This window comes from Melanostigma gelatinosum (genome assembly GCF_949748355.1).
Source record: "Melanostigma gelatinosum genome assembly, chromosome: 7".
NCBI lineage: Eukaryota > Metazoa > Chordata > Actinopteri > Perciformes > Zoarcidae > Melanostigma > Melanostigma gelatinosum.
In genome coordinates this window covers 7,700,397-7,715,285 of record NC_136640.1, presented here as the reverse complement: position 1 = coordinate 7,715,285, position 14,889 = coordinate 7,700,397, and the positions used below count along the sequence as shown (strand labels likewise).

Here is a 14,889-nt window from a genome sequence, read left to right as displayed (position 1 = left end):
GGAGTGAGAGACAGAAATAGAGCCGGTCATCGTGAGAAAGCAACAATTACAGAAAGGCCAGAGGAGGGAGGACGGTGGAAAGTGAGGCTGTTGAAATCCATCCAAATGTGTCCGTCCAGCTTCATGGACCACATGGAATCCAACCTTTTTGCCCTGTTTGTGTGTGCTTTTTACAGGGTGGATGAGGCGTGCCCGCCGTCTCCTTGTGCATCTCTCCCAGGGGGCGGAGGGGGAGTTAGGGGGTCAGAGCAGCGGCTGCAGGTGAAGATCCAGGCCTTTGAGCAGAAAATGGGGGAGGAGAGGGGAGAGGAGGACGAGGTGGGGGAGGACTCCCCTGCCCCCCAACGACGCTACAGCCTGAGCCAAGCCGTCAGGGAGGAGAGACGAGAAATGAGATTCAACAGGTCGGTTAGCATGTCGCATGAAATTGCTCTGCTGAGATCCCTTGAGCCAAGAACACATTGTTCTATTTCTGTTTATTAAATAAAAACAAAAACAGACCATCCAAAGATGTAGTTTCTATTGAAATATCTCCAAAAAAAAAACTGAAACATGTTTATATGCTGAGAGCACAGAACAGGGATGCTTGAAATACTGAGTCAGTCTTTTTTGTCATTTGCTTTGCACTCAAACACATCGCAGTTGAAATGAAACTATGACGGTTCATTCAGCTTTGATTTGGATTGATGAACGTAGGAACTTTTGCTCTTTTTTTAGTTGGCCAAAGAAAACAAAGAAATACAAAGGCAAAGGTAGACACAGACCACAAAGGATCAGTATCTTCAGCAGAATCATGCTTATGCCCCACAATACTCCTGCCATGCATTGCATTCTGTTTTATGTTTGTCACTTCGTCTTTACAAAAGCGTTGTCAACAGAGCCCTGGAACAAAACTAGATTTATAATTTTGCACCACTTTGACAGTTTTTAAAAAAAAATTCTGGCCTCTCTTAGGTCAAAGAGCCTGGCCCTCCACGCTGGGCGCTCGCGCTCCGTCAACTCGGACATCGGGGAGGACGGCGACGGCTCGGAGCCGGGCCCAGACGACGTGTTCTCCAACACATCGGTGAATTCGCAGAACCAGGACGCGCCGCCTGTCGAGAGGAAACCCAAGGGTGAAGGCTCGATGCCCTTCACAGCTGCCCTGGACAGAGCGGTCAAAGAGGCTGAGGAAGGTCAAAGCAGAGAGGAGGAGGAGGAGGAGCATGAGGATGCTGACATGCTCTTCATCCATTTAAGAGACAATATGGAGACCATCAGAGAGTTCTGTCGAGACATGGTGCACCAGATCCCCATACCAGAGCAGTGTGCAATGGAAGGTAATGTGAACATGACGAACGGCAGGCTTTCTTTAAAATAAGCGCTGAAGATGATTTGATGACAGTGTTATTGGTTTATTCAGTGGGGGGGGGGGGGGGGGTGAAACGTGCAGTAAAGAGAGAGGCAGAGGGAGGGTTTGTGTAGCCTGCTGAATGAGATTACATTCAGAAGTGGTGGCTGCGGATGATTAATGATACACCTCCTCTTCTCCTCTCCCCCTCTCACACTATCATTCATCTCACATACACACACATTTAGACCCAGTCAGACAGGGATTTATTTCTGGAGGGGGAATAGTTTTGTTTCAATATTTCATGTGCTTCTCAGTGATTTTTTTTCTCCTTCTACCCCAGTATTAGTTACACTCCTTCTATGATTCATATCCTGTCTGGACAGACACATTATATTGTATCTTGCATATGTTTGTGTGCGGCATCAAGAGGATCCTGTAGCATACATCTCTGGTATGAACTCCAACAATTTGGCAGTGGCACTTTAGTTACTGAGAAGCAAAGCAAATATTTTGTTGATTTATTTGTTCATCTCCCCTAGACCATTTGTCCAAACACAGCCTTAGTTCGGGTCTTTACATTTGACTGAGTTGAATGATACAATTTACTTAACTGTCTTTGTTCCCCATTGACCTCATCCACAGTTTTACATTATATTCAAACCAACATGCAAAAAAAGATTGCAGATTTAAAATGTCATCATTAGGGTGTCAGTGTGATACATTTCTTGTTGGTTTTACTGTTTTGAGAGGAGAGTTGCCAGACCGATCCTTTTATTCAGCTGCTGCCTCCAGTGAACTTGTACTTGTTGTTGATCTGGAGGGAAAGAATGTACTCTTATATAAAACCTATGACCCAAACTCCATATGGCAAATGTCACTGAGCTAATTTGTTAATGGAACAATTAATCAAGGAAGTTTTGAAATGGGCAGGGTTATTAGATTCTGTTACATCTCTACAACATAGTCAGGTTTAAGTAGGAACAGATGAGTGTTATGCATACATGCAGTATGCATGAAGTACATGTATATAATATGTATATGTGCAGTTTTTGTGTGTGTGTGTGTGTGTGCACGCATTGCAGTGCATACTGACTAGAAGCAGCGGTCAAGCAGTTCATGTGAAAAAACAATGAAATGCGAAACCTCTTCCAAACTAATCTAATCCATTTACTTAAACCTTGTCATCCATTTTCACATTTCCCCTCTGATCTTCTCAGATTCAGCAATTTGATATTTGATATACTTTCAGGAATGCCTCATGATTTCTGCTTATTTTCCATTTTTCAATTTGATTTGCTTCACTTGAATTAAGACTTCATTGCCATTTTGTTACATTGCACCGCCTGTTCACCTTTTCTTTTTTTTATGCAGCCCCTCCTGCAATGATACATCCGAGCTAAATGGGATATAACTCAAACGGCAAAATTCAACCAACGCCAACATGGAATATGCATTTGATACATGAGAGAAACATATTTTACAAGATTAACACATATATACATGAAAAACATTGAGCTGTTCAACCAGACCTCTGGTACCTTGCGCCTCTGTTTATGTGTGTGGGCACAAATTCAACAATACACATCAGTTCACACTTTACAACCCAGAAATACTTGCATGAGTATGCAATAGGACAGTCAAGTCCTTTCTCTATTCCTTCGTCTGAGTCATCTGCAGCAGTGAGCCCCACCTATGGGGACACAGCTTCAGTCATTTGAACATATTAGGAACAGACAAAGCTCACACACACACACACACACACACACACACACACACAGCTCCAGACTCAAACATGACGAGAGGTGATGCTATTTTGATTGACAGGAGGGCATGTTATTGCTCCGCCTTTGGCCTTAATGTCATTTTAACTAAGAGGCAGCCAGGAGTCACATATACACGCACGCACGCACGCACACACACACACACACACACACACACACACACACACGTGTAAAACAGGAAATAAGACTAAAAAATAACAAACTCCTCCTTTGGCCTCTGGTTAATTGATTGAATCTGAAAAAAGAATTTAAGCATACAAATGTTAAACACATAGACATAGACATTCACTCCTCCATTCGTAATGGGTGCTTTACATTTTCTCTTTATGAGAATTGACCCCTTAGCACTTGATGATGTCACAGGTGGTCTCAGCTGGATGATGTCATCATGGAGCTGCCGACCCCTCTATCTCAGGGGAGGAGGATTAGACACACGTATCCTCAATCCAGACATCGGCACACACACACGTTGACACAAAAAATGTATGGCGTCACCGACTATCGGATACAAACAACCTCTCTTAGGAACACACCTGTGCTAAAGAGTGACGCAGGATAAACATACACATTATAGTTCAGACACACGTAGGTTTAAATTCTCTACCATAGTGTCTCCTACAATTTAGTTTTGTGCACTTTTGAGGCATCTGAGTTTATCCCCATGTGCCGAAAAACAAAGTAAGGTTGAGTTTGGCTTTATATCACTTTGAACCACTTCAGTCCCCTGAAGCGTGGATAGATAACTTTGTTATTAAGAGAAGACATATAGAATGTTTGATTTATTTTTTGTGAAAGGCTCTTATTCGCTTTCTTTGAGAGTTAGATGAGACTATTGATACCGCTCTCATGTTTGTCTCGCTGATATAAGTCTACAGCCAGCAGCCAGTTGGCTTAGCTTAGCAAAAAGAAAGCAAACAGGGGGAAATAGCTATCCTGCCTCCGACTAAAGGTAACTGCCTACCAGCACTTAATAACTGATTTGTCTAATCCACACAAAAAACAACTATTTGCCGTTGTACGAGACATTTTGTGCCGCACCTTTTTCTGTTTGTATAGCATATATGGACGTTTGCCTGTAAAGCCCTTACAGATAAAAACGTGGCGTCAATTACAATTTTGTGAGTGTGCAAATATCATCATGCGGACAACCTCTGCTTTCCTTTTGTACGCTGTCTTCTGTGCTCCTTTATTGGGTTGGATGTGCACATTATCCACATTCTTTGCTTTGAGTGTATCAATCCTCTCCTCTGACTTTCCACCACAAAGTGAAAAGACTTTACAAAATGTTGTGTAATTATTGCTCTAAACCCAGAAGAAATGCTAAACCTCTTTACTCGTTCAATCAGACACAACTAAAACAATGTTCTTATTTATCGCAAAAAATACAAATGAAATGCTAAAATGAAGCTCTCCAAAACCAAAAAAATACATCATTTGATCACCATTCTGATCGAGATGATTTCCACATGAAGCACAGAAACATGAAGCCGTCCCTGATTTCTTGTCCCTGCACGGTTTCTTGTCCCTGGCTTCCTGTCCTTGGCTTTGAGGTGGGAGTTCATGGGAGGTGGTGGTGGGAAGAGAAGACGTCTTCTGATGATTACAAGACGCTGTGTCCCTGCATGAATCACTCTGTAAACATGTTCCCAAAGTTACATTTCATGTTCAAGGTGCGGAGAGGAGCGCACCAAGACAGAGAGCCAACCGACACTGATTTAGCCTGGAAATTTCAACTTGAACATCTGCTAAATATAAATTTTGCAATTGTTATGCGTTTGTTTGTCTTTTTTTTGTGTGTCAGATTCAAATCGAGGGTGTGTGGCCAAGCTGTCGTTCTCCTGTCCTCTTAAGGGCCACTACTGTCTGTACGCCAAGTCCTGCTTCAACCTGACCAGCCGACAGCCTCACCTTTGGATACACATCATGCTGCTACACCTACAGGTGCACACACAATGTGGTTTGCTCACTGAAGTCGATTTACATTGCAGAGTAGAGAAACATGTTGTGCCCTTTTGAAAAACCTTCATTTAGCAATGAATCAATATAAAAAGCTTTAAATTAACAGTTGATTCTGAAAGTCTCCATGTAATTTTGGGACTATATGAAGAGCTGAGTTGAGGATTATCCTGGAACGCAAGATGCGGTTGCATCTGTTCGAATGTAAACTGGCAAACAAGAGTAGCTTTGTTTTCCCAACCTTTTTTCTCTCCAATATTTTCACTCCGTCTCTATCCGAACCATATCTCTGTTTTATATTTAAATTTTGTTTCCCTGCTGTTTTCTTTTCTCTCTCTTTTGACCAGAGTAAATCCAGCGTCGCTCTCTGCTCCAAGGATGAGTGTGTCCAGAGGCTTGCCACCCTTTGGGAGACGACTCAGCTAAAAGGAGCTCACAGCTTCCCCATGGCTATGACACAGAACACCACTCCACACAGGAAGGTGTGTGGGGGTGTGTGGGTGTGTGTGTGTGCATGCTGCTTCCCCCTATCTGCCTCGAGCAGAGGGAATGAAGTCATCGGTAGTGAAACGAAAAGAAAACTAAACTCCAACATAGGAAAGTGTCAAAGTTCAACATCCACTTTGTTTAAATATGGAATGCACTAAATGGCCAGTTCTGTATATAAGGCCTCTACTCACCCCGACGCCTCGTCTTCATCATGTCTGTCTGTGTGTGTGTGTGTGTGTGTGTGTGTGTGTGTGTGTGTGTGTGTGTGTGTGTGTGTGTGTGTGTGTGTGTGTGTGTGTGTGTGTGTGTGTGTGTGTGTGTGTGTGTGTGTGTGTGTGTGTGTGTGTGTGTGCTCATTTCAATGTCTGTTTTTGTAAGTGTGTGGATATGGGTGGTGTTCCTCATGCTGTCCTTTCATAATGTGACAAGCTAAGTGGTCCCTGGGAAATAATTAGACCCACAAAGAAAAATACAGCTGTGGTTTGTCTTTCTCTAAAGTTGTGTTGTGTATTCTATCAGATGGACCAGCTGCAGTTACCACATGGAGCATGAACATACCTAGTTATTCATAAACACACTAACTCTACACAGGGCAATAGTGGTGGAGTTAGTATTCAGATACGTTACTTAAGTAAAAGTACAAGTTCCACACTGTAGAACTACTCTGTTACAAGTAAAAGTCCTGCATTGAACATTTTTTGTAAAAATATTTAAGTATAATCAGTTTAACGTATTAAGAGTAAAAGATAGAGAAAAAGAATCCCTGTGACTGTCATGTACTATATCATCAGATTATTATTACTCATGCATTAATGTAGAGCTGGATAAGCAGGATGTTGCTGTTGTAGTTGGCTAGTCGACTGCAACTAATAGTTCAAATGATTAATTGAGTGATTGATTGGTGCGTAAAAAAGAAATCATAAAATTGTGAGAAATGCTTTTCCAGATCCCAAAGTGACACCATCATCATGCTTGCTTTGTTTCAAAATTGTTTAGCATGAATTCTAAACACCAAAAATAATTAGCATTGTATCATAATGATAATTAGCAGAAAATCCTCACATTTTAAAAGCTGGACTTATGAATTAGTATATTATGTTTTGGCATGAAAAATTACTCTACAAACTATTTTAAATTCATTTTTAGTTGTACTTGTATCAACTGTTTGGTTGTTAAGTTTGTTAAGCAACTAGTAACTAATGCTGTGAAATAGTTCTAGTAAAGCAAAAAGTACAATATTTCCCTCTGATCTGTGAGTAAAAGTGAAAAGAAAAGACTCATGTTCAGTAAAAGTACCTCAAATCTCTACTTGAGTAACTGCACTTGGTTACATTCCATCACTGTGGGGCAGGAAGATTCATGCTGCGTGGCACTCGACGGTTCAAACATGGTTGTAAACTTCAGTTTTATGGTTTTCACTGCATCAGTCTCCATTAAAACCTCTGATTTACGTGCTTACCCACCAGTAAAATATGCTTTGTGCGGTTCTCGACTGGCTCCAGCTGGACCACTCGTACCTTCAATGAATAGTTTGACATTTTAAAATCAGCTTATTTGCTTGCTTCTGAGTTAAATGAGAAGATCAATACCACTCTCACGTCTGAAGTCTGAAGCTACAGCCAGCAGCCAGTTAGCTTAGCATAGGACTGGAAACTGCTCGCTTGGCTTTGTCCAAAGATAACAAAGTGTGATGTGATGATCAGAGCTGGCATTAATAAGATGACTAACCGGTAGCGACCCAACAAACCTGCCAAGTGCACAGTGTACACTGATAGTGATACACTTTTGACGTCCCTTTTTGCTTTAATATGGGTTTTCATTTGTCAGGTAGCACCAAGAAAAAACACCAAAAATGAGAAGATGAGATTTAACAGCAAAGAGGGAATAAGAAGACCAAGACCTTTCCCTACATACATATGCTCTGCATTCCCACTCTATTAGTCCTACAGCTTCACTCCTGTCCCTGTCAGCCAATCAGAAACACATGTAGTGGAAGACGAGGAGAGAAGAGACGCGAGAGGAAGAAAAGCGATTACATACATCGATTGTGTCTGTCCTGACAGGGAGGTTTAAAAGGATGCTATAGGGCTTCACGAGGCTCCACAGGTTTAAGAATGACTTATGTACAGCCTCTGGCATCTTATGTTAGTGGCTTTATGACAGAGATAATAAAAAGCTGGTGTGAGCAAAGATGGGAGGGATGGAAGGAGGTAAGAGCTTCAAGGATGAACAGGAATGAAAGGATGTGAGATACTTGTGCGGAAAAGGTTGAGAAAGATACAATAACAATAAAAAGGTAATTGGTTTAAAAAAATGGAAACGGTAAAAAGACTTAAAGTCGGTCAGGGGTCAAGAAATAAAGATTAATCGAAGATTAAACTGAAATGAGCCTCACGAAATTAGAGAGCTGCGCCATCATTGCGTTAATCACAAGAGACATAGATCAGTACGAGAGCGCAAAGTGGAGATTGAAGGATGAAAGAAAAGGACATTATGGGAAATAATGTGCAAGATTGGAAAAAATAATCCAGGAACTGAGTGATTAAGATTAAGCACAGTATTCCTCTACCGTCTGTTGTCCCTTAAAGAGGATTAGGGATGAATAATAGTGGTAACTGGAGATGAGAGAGAGCTGAGATTACTAAAAAAATAATGGTTCAAGGAGAGGAAAGTACAAAAATAGTACCATAAGATAAGCAGAAGAAGTAAAGACAAAAAATGTAATATGTGGAGTGATTAAACACTGATGGAGGAAGATGTGAACATGCAGACTGAAAAAGACGGGGGGGAAAGATTGCGAAGAAGTATAATAGAATAAAGGATGTGGCAAGAGAAAAGAGGAAGAGGAAGAGAGGGGAGACATGGCATAAGATATGACGGCAGCAAAGTGGAAGCCTGAGAAGGGAGATACTTGACAAGTATTGTTTCACCTTCTGCCTTCAGTTGGAGCGTTTGTTGATTCAACTTTGGGTGGAGATAAAGTTTGGCAGAGGATGAGGATGAAGGAGGCTGAATACCAAGAGATAGAGGAAAGCTAAAGACTGAGATTTGATAAAGATATTTGGGGAAGGAAAGACAAAGAAAGGTAGGGTGGGAAGACGAATTGCTCCTTTTTAAAGGAGCAACAAGACTTCCAGGATGTGCTTCACATGTGGGAATAGTTGCGTCCGGCTGTGCCTGCTTAAAATATCAGGACATCATGCTTCCATGCCCAGACATTGTTGGACATTTTCCTGGGAGACCTATATAAAGCCCTTGCCTTGTTTATCTCCTTCATCCACTCCCCCTTCCAACACTCCCACTTCTCATCCACTCGTCTGTCTCCTGACTCCCCCTCCCCCCTCTACTCCTCTTCCTGTCTCCACCTCCCACTGTCCTTGCACTCTGTCTCTGGTTAAGTTCATTCAGGAAGCGTCTCTGTCCTCACGTCTTCTCTGCTGTCCTCTCCCTTTGTCTCATCCTGTCTCGTCTCATTATCACAAGCCTCTTCTCATTCCGTCTCTTCTTCAATTTATCAGACTCCCCAGGACCTGTAAGCAGACTTTGATGTGTAAAATTGACGAAGTTCCCCTTTTAAATTATAATGAAATACAACAATAGGTGAGAATACAAAGAACGCAGGGAGAGAATCTCTCCACTCTGATTGATTTACTTATTTCAATAACTTTTTAAAACTGAACATGAGAAGAACAGAGTTGCTTTTGTTTTGAACATGTTTTGCAGATTCAGTACAGCTCTCCATCGTCGCTGTTTTGCCTTCAGTTGTAATCTGTCGTGTGCACTTAAAATCTTGCATCGGGATCACATTATAATGGTGATCTACAAACGGCGATGGAGGGAGGAGGCTGACGTGCGGAAGGAGAGAGAGGGGGCGTGCTGAACGGGGGTACCGGGGGTTACATGAGGATAGACCGATTATGTTCAGACTCACCCACTCAGCCCTTGTTTCTTCATCTCTTTGTTGAATCCACCTCTCTGGTCCTGAAGGATTTGGGTTTATGTTTGTCCACATCCGTCTGTTGTCCAGCTGCACGTGTGTCACTCTAAACACAGCGACTTCCTCCTAAAGGCTCATTCAACCCGTATACAAACGACTTAATCTGTTTATTATGGCCTTTCCGGAGTATTATGGACTCCAGAAGCACATACGCGTGCGTGGTGTTTTACTCATTTAAGTTGATCATTCCCTTCTCGTTGTGTTATGCAGCAGATCTGGGCCGTGTTTTCCCTGGTTTTATTGTTTCTCGCACATTGTTGCTCAACTTCTGACTCAGTCTGTCCCTCAACGTCTTTCCGCTTGTCTTTCCTTTCTTGCTTTTCAAAGAGTTGCTGATTCAGCTTTGCTTTGTAATCAGTAAACAATGTTGACGCTATTTTAAGTACCTAGGCATTTGTGTCGGCATTGTTTAATCCAGAAAGGTCTCTATTTAGATCGTCTCTTCTGAGAAGCCAAGACTCGGTGGAGTGATTACTGTGTGCAGGCTTGAGTTATTCAACAAGTAACTGCCATGAGCAACTTCTGTTTGTCAGCCACAAGTGGAAGTTCTTTCATCTTTCATCTGTGTAGCATTATTTCCTTGAATGAGTATCCTAGATTGGAGGAAGTATCCAAATCCTGTGCTCGAGTTACTCTCCAGAGCCACATGAAGACGTTACACAGACTGAGTCGTGCGCCTTATGATGAGTAAACTGAACTTTGTGTGTAACGGCGGTAGAGTTCCCCTTTAACTACATCACTATTTGCTAGTGAAATCTATACGAATGCATCTTGTGAAATTCTAACTTGTAACTACACTGGTCATTTTTTATTTAGTGTAGTAGAAGTACAAAGTAGTATAGCATGGAAATAGTCACGTAAAGTACAAGTACCTCAAAAGTGTACTGTACTCGCCTCTGAAACCATTTGTGGATGTTTTCTTGATCCAGTCTCTCTTCTTCTTGCCCTTTCTTTCACCTCTTCATCCGCCTCTCACACTGTCTCACACTTTTTCAGTCATCGTAATCAGGATTTCTCAAATTTGCAACATGCGTCTCCTGAAGACCACTTAGTCCTCTAAATGGTGTCAGCGTAATAAAGTTTGCGTAAATCCACAGATCTCTCTCAGCCACACATGTTCCTGGTTTATATGTATCCGCAGGCGAAGCCCTTTCACCTCAATTACGACACAAAGGACGCCTCTGATATATGGAAGAAACTAAATTCTGTGTGTGTGTGTGTGTGTGTGTGTGTGTGTGTGATACACACCTAAAAAACAGCTTTCAAATTTAAATCCTCGCTCGTTAACATCAAGGACTGACTGAAGGGGCGCGGGGTCGAAAGGTCAAGCACGCTACAGCTACCTGTTTTTCATATACTCCTTAAAATCCAGTTCCCTCTGAGCATTTCATGCGAGTACCTTGTCCGTGGTCAATGACACGACACTCGTTCCTAAATGGATCATCAGAAATTGTGAAAGGCCTGGAGAGTTGAGAGACACGATGAAGCGGAGTATTCTGCCGCGTTGGTGGTCAGGATGTTTAAACTGTGAGTTCATTACAGAGAGATTAGGTTAAACAGCAAATGTACGCAAGTACAGTATGAAGACACACACACACACACACACACACACACTCTGATGCACAGTTGTGCTGTCCATGACTGGAATGTCAAGGTTTTAAGTACCTCTTAGAGTTGAGGACCACTTACCATCTGTGTGTACTATGCTTGTGATTGGGTCTATGTTTGTGTCTTCCTGTACAGCAGCTTTAACAGATTTATGTGGGCTGGTTAAACCTCTCCTATAAATTCCCATTTAGTTTCCTTATTTCTTCTCAGTCTTTATAGTATTTTGTGTTTTATATAATCTATCCATGGGATCAGAATGAGGGATGATGCGTCAGTATTAGCTCATACAAACAATGTGAGCATCTTAAACCATTAAAGAAAGTTGATGATGCCGGCTGTAATTTAATAATACACAGCTGTTCAAATGCCCTAATAATTCAGTTATAATGTGCAGATGTAATATGCAGGACAGAATAAATAAAAATATGATTGGATGGATCGGACGCAGTATTCCCTGTATTTATTCCTAGTAAGCTGTCACAGTGAGCCAGCATGCGCAATACCAGGAAACTGAAGAAGCTAAATGGAATTCAGACATCATTGTATTTATTAGTTACACTCGTGCTTTTCCTACCATGACATGTCCAATTGTCTTCTGTGAAAAAAGATCTTTTGTCAATAATAATAATACAGATCTACCGAATAGGAAGTTAAAATGTAGTTACTGGATATTTAATAGCTATTCTGTTTTCTTTCCGTCTGTCTTCAGGACCTGGACAGTCTCCAGATTCAGCTGGAGGAGGTGCGCTTTTTTGACCTGTTTGGCTACAGTGAGGAAGAGGAAGGTTGGCTTTGCTTCATGTGTAACAATCCGGAGAAGGCCACAGGTACGCTCTCTCTCTCACACACACACACGCACACACACACACACACACACACACACACACACACACAGGCCAAATAATACCATGATCAGAGTACACATAGTTTGCTGAAAAAGCACATTGTTGTTTCAACTGTTTTAAACTTTTAGATTTAAAGTGGGGTTTTTTCGGAGCAGTTGAACAAGAAAATAACATTCTCTGTTTCATCAACTTCATATTAATATCAGAATCTTCATTCGGAAAACAGACAGGGATTATGAATAAAGACAATTTTCATAGGCTGACATACAAAATGTGAGTGCTCTGTGAATCAGTTAGCCGTTACTGTGAGAATACCTTTTGTTCTATGTACGTTGAATTTAACAGTGAAATGTTGTGAATTAATGATGACGAAAACGCTGATGGATGAAATAAGCAAATAAAATCAATAAGTTTCACGGCCCATAAAAGTATAAAAAGGGTGAGGCAGAGAGGAAGCACACAAAGATGTAACAAATTGACCCTCTGCGCCGCAGATATCCTCTCATATATTACCATCAAATGACTCACTTTGACGACTGAATTCCTCTGTGCTTTGCCCTAAATTGCTCCTGCCCCTTGTTGTCCTCTCTAAACAGAGCAACGAACAACCAAAGTGGGGGTTTTACGTTGTTGTTTTTTTCCTCATTTCAATCATGTCACAGGCTGTCCTGACCACACAGTTGTGATCTGATGGTAAAACCACCGCAGAGCTGAGCTCATTGGGATGTTTTCACTCAAAACGCCATCAAGGGGAATAATCTTTTCTCACAACAGTCAAGAGAAATGGAGCAAAGAGCAGCTCTTAATAGCTGCCAGTCTGATTTGAGACTGTAATCAGTCAGTCGGTGCCATCATGATTGACTGCTGATTAGTTTACTTTGGACCGGCGAGCCCCTTCGACGAGCACGTTGTCCTGATGAAGTCAGACTTTGAATAGTGACCAAAATCCTGAAATGACATTTAGACGAGACTGTGTTTGTGCTTTCTGTCTGTCCACTCTTCAACTCCACACACTGGAGACTTAAAGCTGTATAAAATGTGACCAAAATATATTTTTACAAAAATGTATTGAGCACGTTTAAAAACGTATCAAAACACAAACAAACTCTTTTATACACCTGTCTAACAGTGACTCCTCACGATTCAGACTTTCTTCCTTAGGTCTTATGTTTAATGATGTGAATTCATCCATTCAGTCCGTCTAACAGAATATATTCTTTCCACCGTTTACTATTTATAGCTGAGCTTTATACTTACTTATCTATGGTATCACTGTTCCCTTTGCTACTGCTACACTGCATATTCCTCCGCTGTGGGACTGATAACAGACGATCGTATCTTATTTGCACTGTTATGCATCTCTCCCCTGCTGCCTGTCTCTTCTCACTCGTTTCTCCACTGTGTGAAACAAAGAAAGTGTGTGTAGTTGAGCGATGAGGCGTTTACAGAGTGTCTAAATCGATGCGTGACAGTTTAGCCTTCAAGGGAAATGTGTTTGGGAAACGGGCTTAAAATCTTTGTGTGTGTCTTTCATAGAAGCAGCTATTAGTTATATAAGTGTTAGAAGAGTGCAATTCGTGGCAGATGCTGTGTGATGAAGAAATAATGTAAGAATGAGAGGAACTGGCTTCTGAGAAATCTAACTTGAAATCAAAATGAGCAGCGTTAAACCAACATGTTGTTTTCAGGCTCAGCTGTTTGATGGCAGCTTTAAGAAGAAAGTAAAAGCAAGAGACGGTGAATTTAAATTACAGACGAGTACCGCATCACTGCCTCACAAGTTTTATGTAGCAATAATAAGAAAAGAACTTATGAGTTATTTTGAGATGTGAAGGGAATAAAGCATGTTATTTTGATATTACAAACAACCATAATTATTAGAATAAACTTAAAGATACACTGAGGAGTTGTTCTTGTACACAGTCATACTTACAGTTTCTAAGTAAAACACATTGTGTGCATTTCCTTCCACTAAAAAACACTTTCAAATATAATGAATCCCGCATTGTTTACATCCATGTTTGCGAGCTATCAGTCCGATTTTTTTCTGGTTAATCGAATCAAGTTAATAGATGATTTAGTGATGATTAGAGTGATGAATGATCTTGGAATTGCTGTTCATTTGATTCATTTATATGGAAGGTTGTCATTTAGCTGGGTTTTCACTTTCTTCCATCATTCTCTCGTCATCATCCATTTCTTCAAATACACAAGCACACACGCACAAAAGTAAACTTACACACACACACACACCCGTCAGCCTGCCCGATCCAAACAGAACAAAAGCCAAATGAAAGCCATTCTTCCAGCTCTGCTGCTCAGAACATTGTAATCACTGAGCCAGCTGAATGACTGCAAGGAACGGATGATTACCTCTTCGATTCCTGCCAGTCTCTCTACATTACAGCGCTGAAAAAGGGACTAGTAGTACTTTCCCATCGGGGTGGTGTAATTGGGAGCGTGCGTGGGTACATGTGTTTACAAAAGCATTTGTGTCTTTGTATCCTTGGACGGCTCGACTGCATGTCTGACTGGAATACGCTTAAAGGGTCAGTTCACCCATATGACAAAAACAACATATGACTTTATGCTACTTGGCAGTCAGTGAAATTAACATGAGTCCTGATATGTATTGACATGTGAATTTCTAGGCTGTAAATCTATCCTGCATTGTATTCAAACAGCCCCCTGTGTTAAGTAAGGGACCCCTCTGTGACCTTTACCACCTGAGGCCTGACATTTTTGTGTCAGTCACATGAACTCAGTGGTTGCCCTGAACCAACATTATCTGCCGCTGATCATCAGTCAGCTGTCGACAGTAAGCTACATAACGTTGAAGAACATGTTTTACAGAACATTATGACCATTTATTTCTTCTTT

The 14,889-nt window shown here is 41.4% G+C and overlaps 1 protein-coding gene across 1 annotated transcript in view; it reads left to right on the top strand.

The window, feature by feature from the left end:
• Window positions 1–14,889, top strand: part of veph1 (ventricular zone expressed PH domain-containing 1) — a gene marked incomplete at its 5' end in the record, with an annotated part of 58,100 nt that overhangs the window by 36,380 nt on the left and 6,831 nt on the right. The window contains 5 exons of the mRNA XM_079271913.1: window positions 177–404; window positions 955–1,319; window positions 4,916–5,055; window positions 5,418–5,552; window positions 11,874–11,991. Coding sequence (XP_079128039.1) covers window positions 177–404; window positions 955–1,319; window positions 4,916–5,055; window positions 5,418–5,552; window positions 11,874–11,991 — 986 coding nt within the window. The remainder of the gene's footprint in view (window positions 1–176; window positions 405–954; window positions 1,320–4,915; window positions 5,056–5,417; window positions 5,553–11,873; window positions 11,992–14,889) is intronic.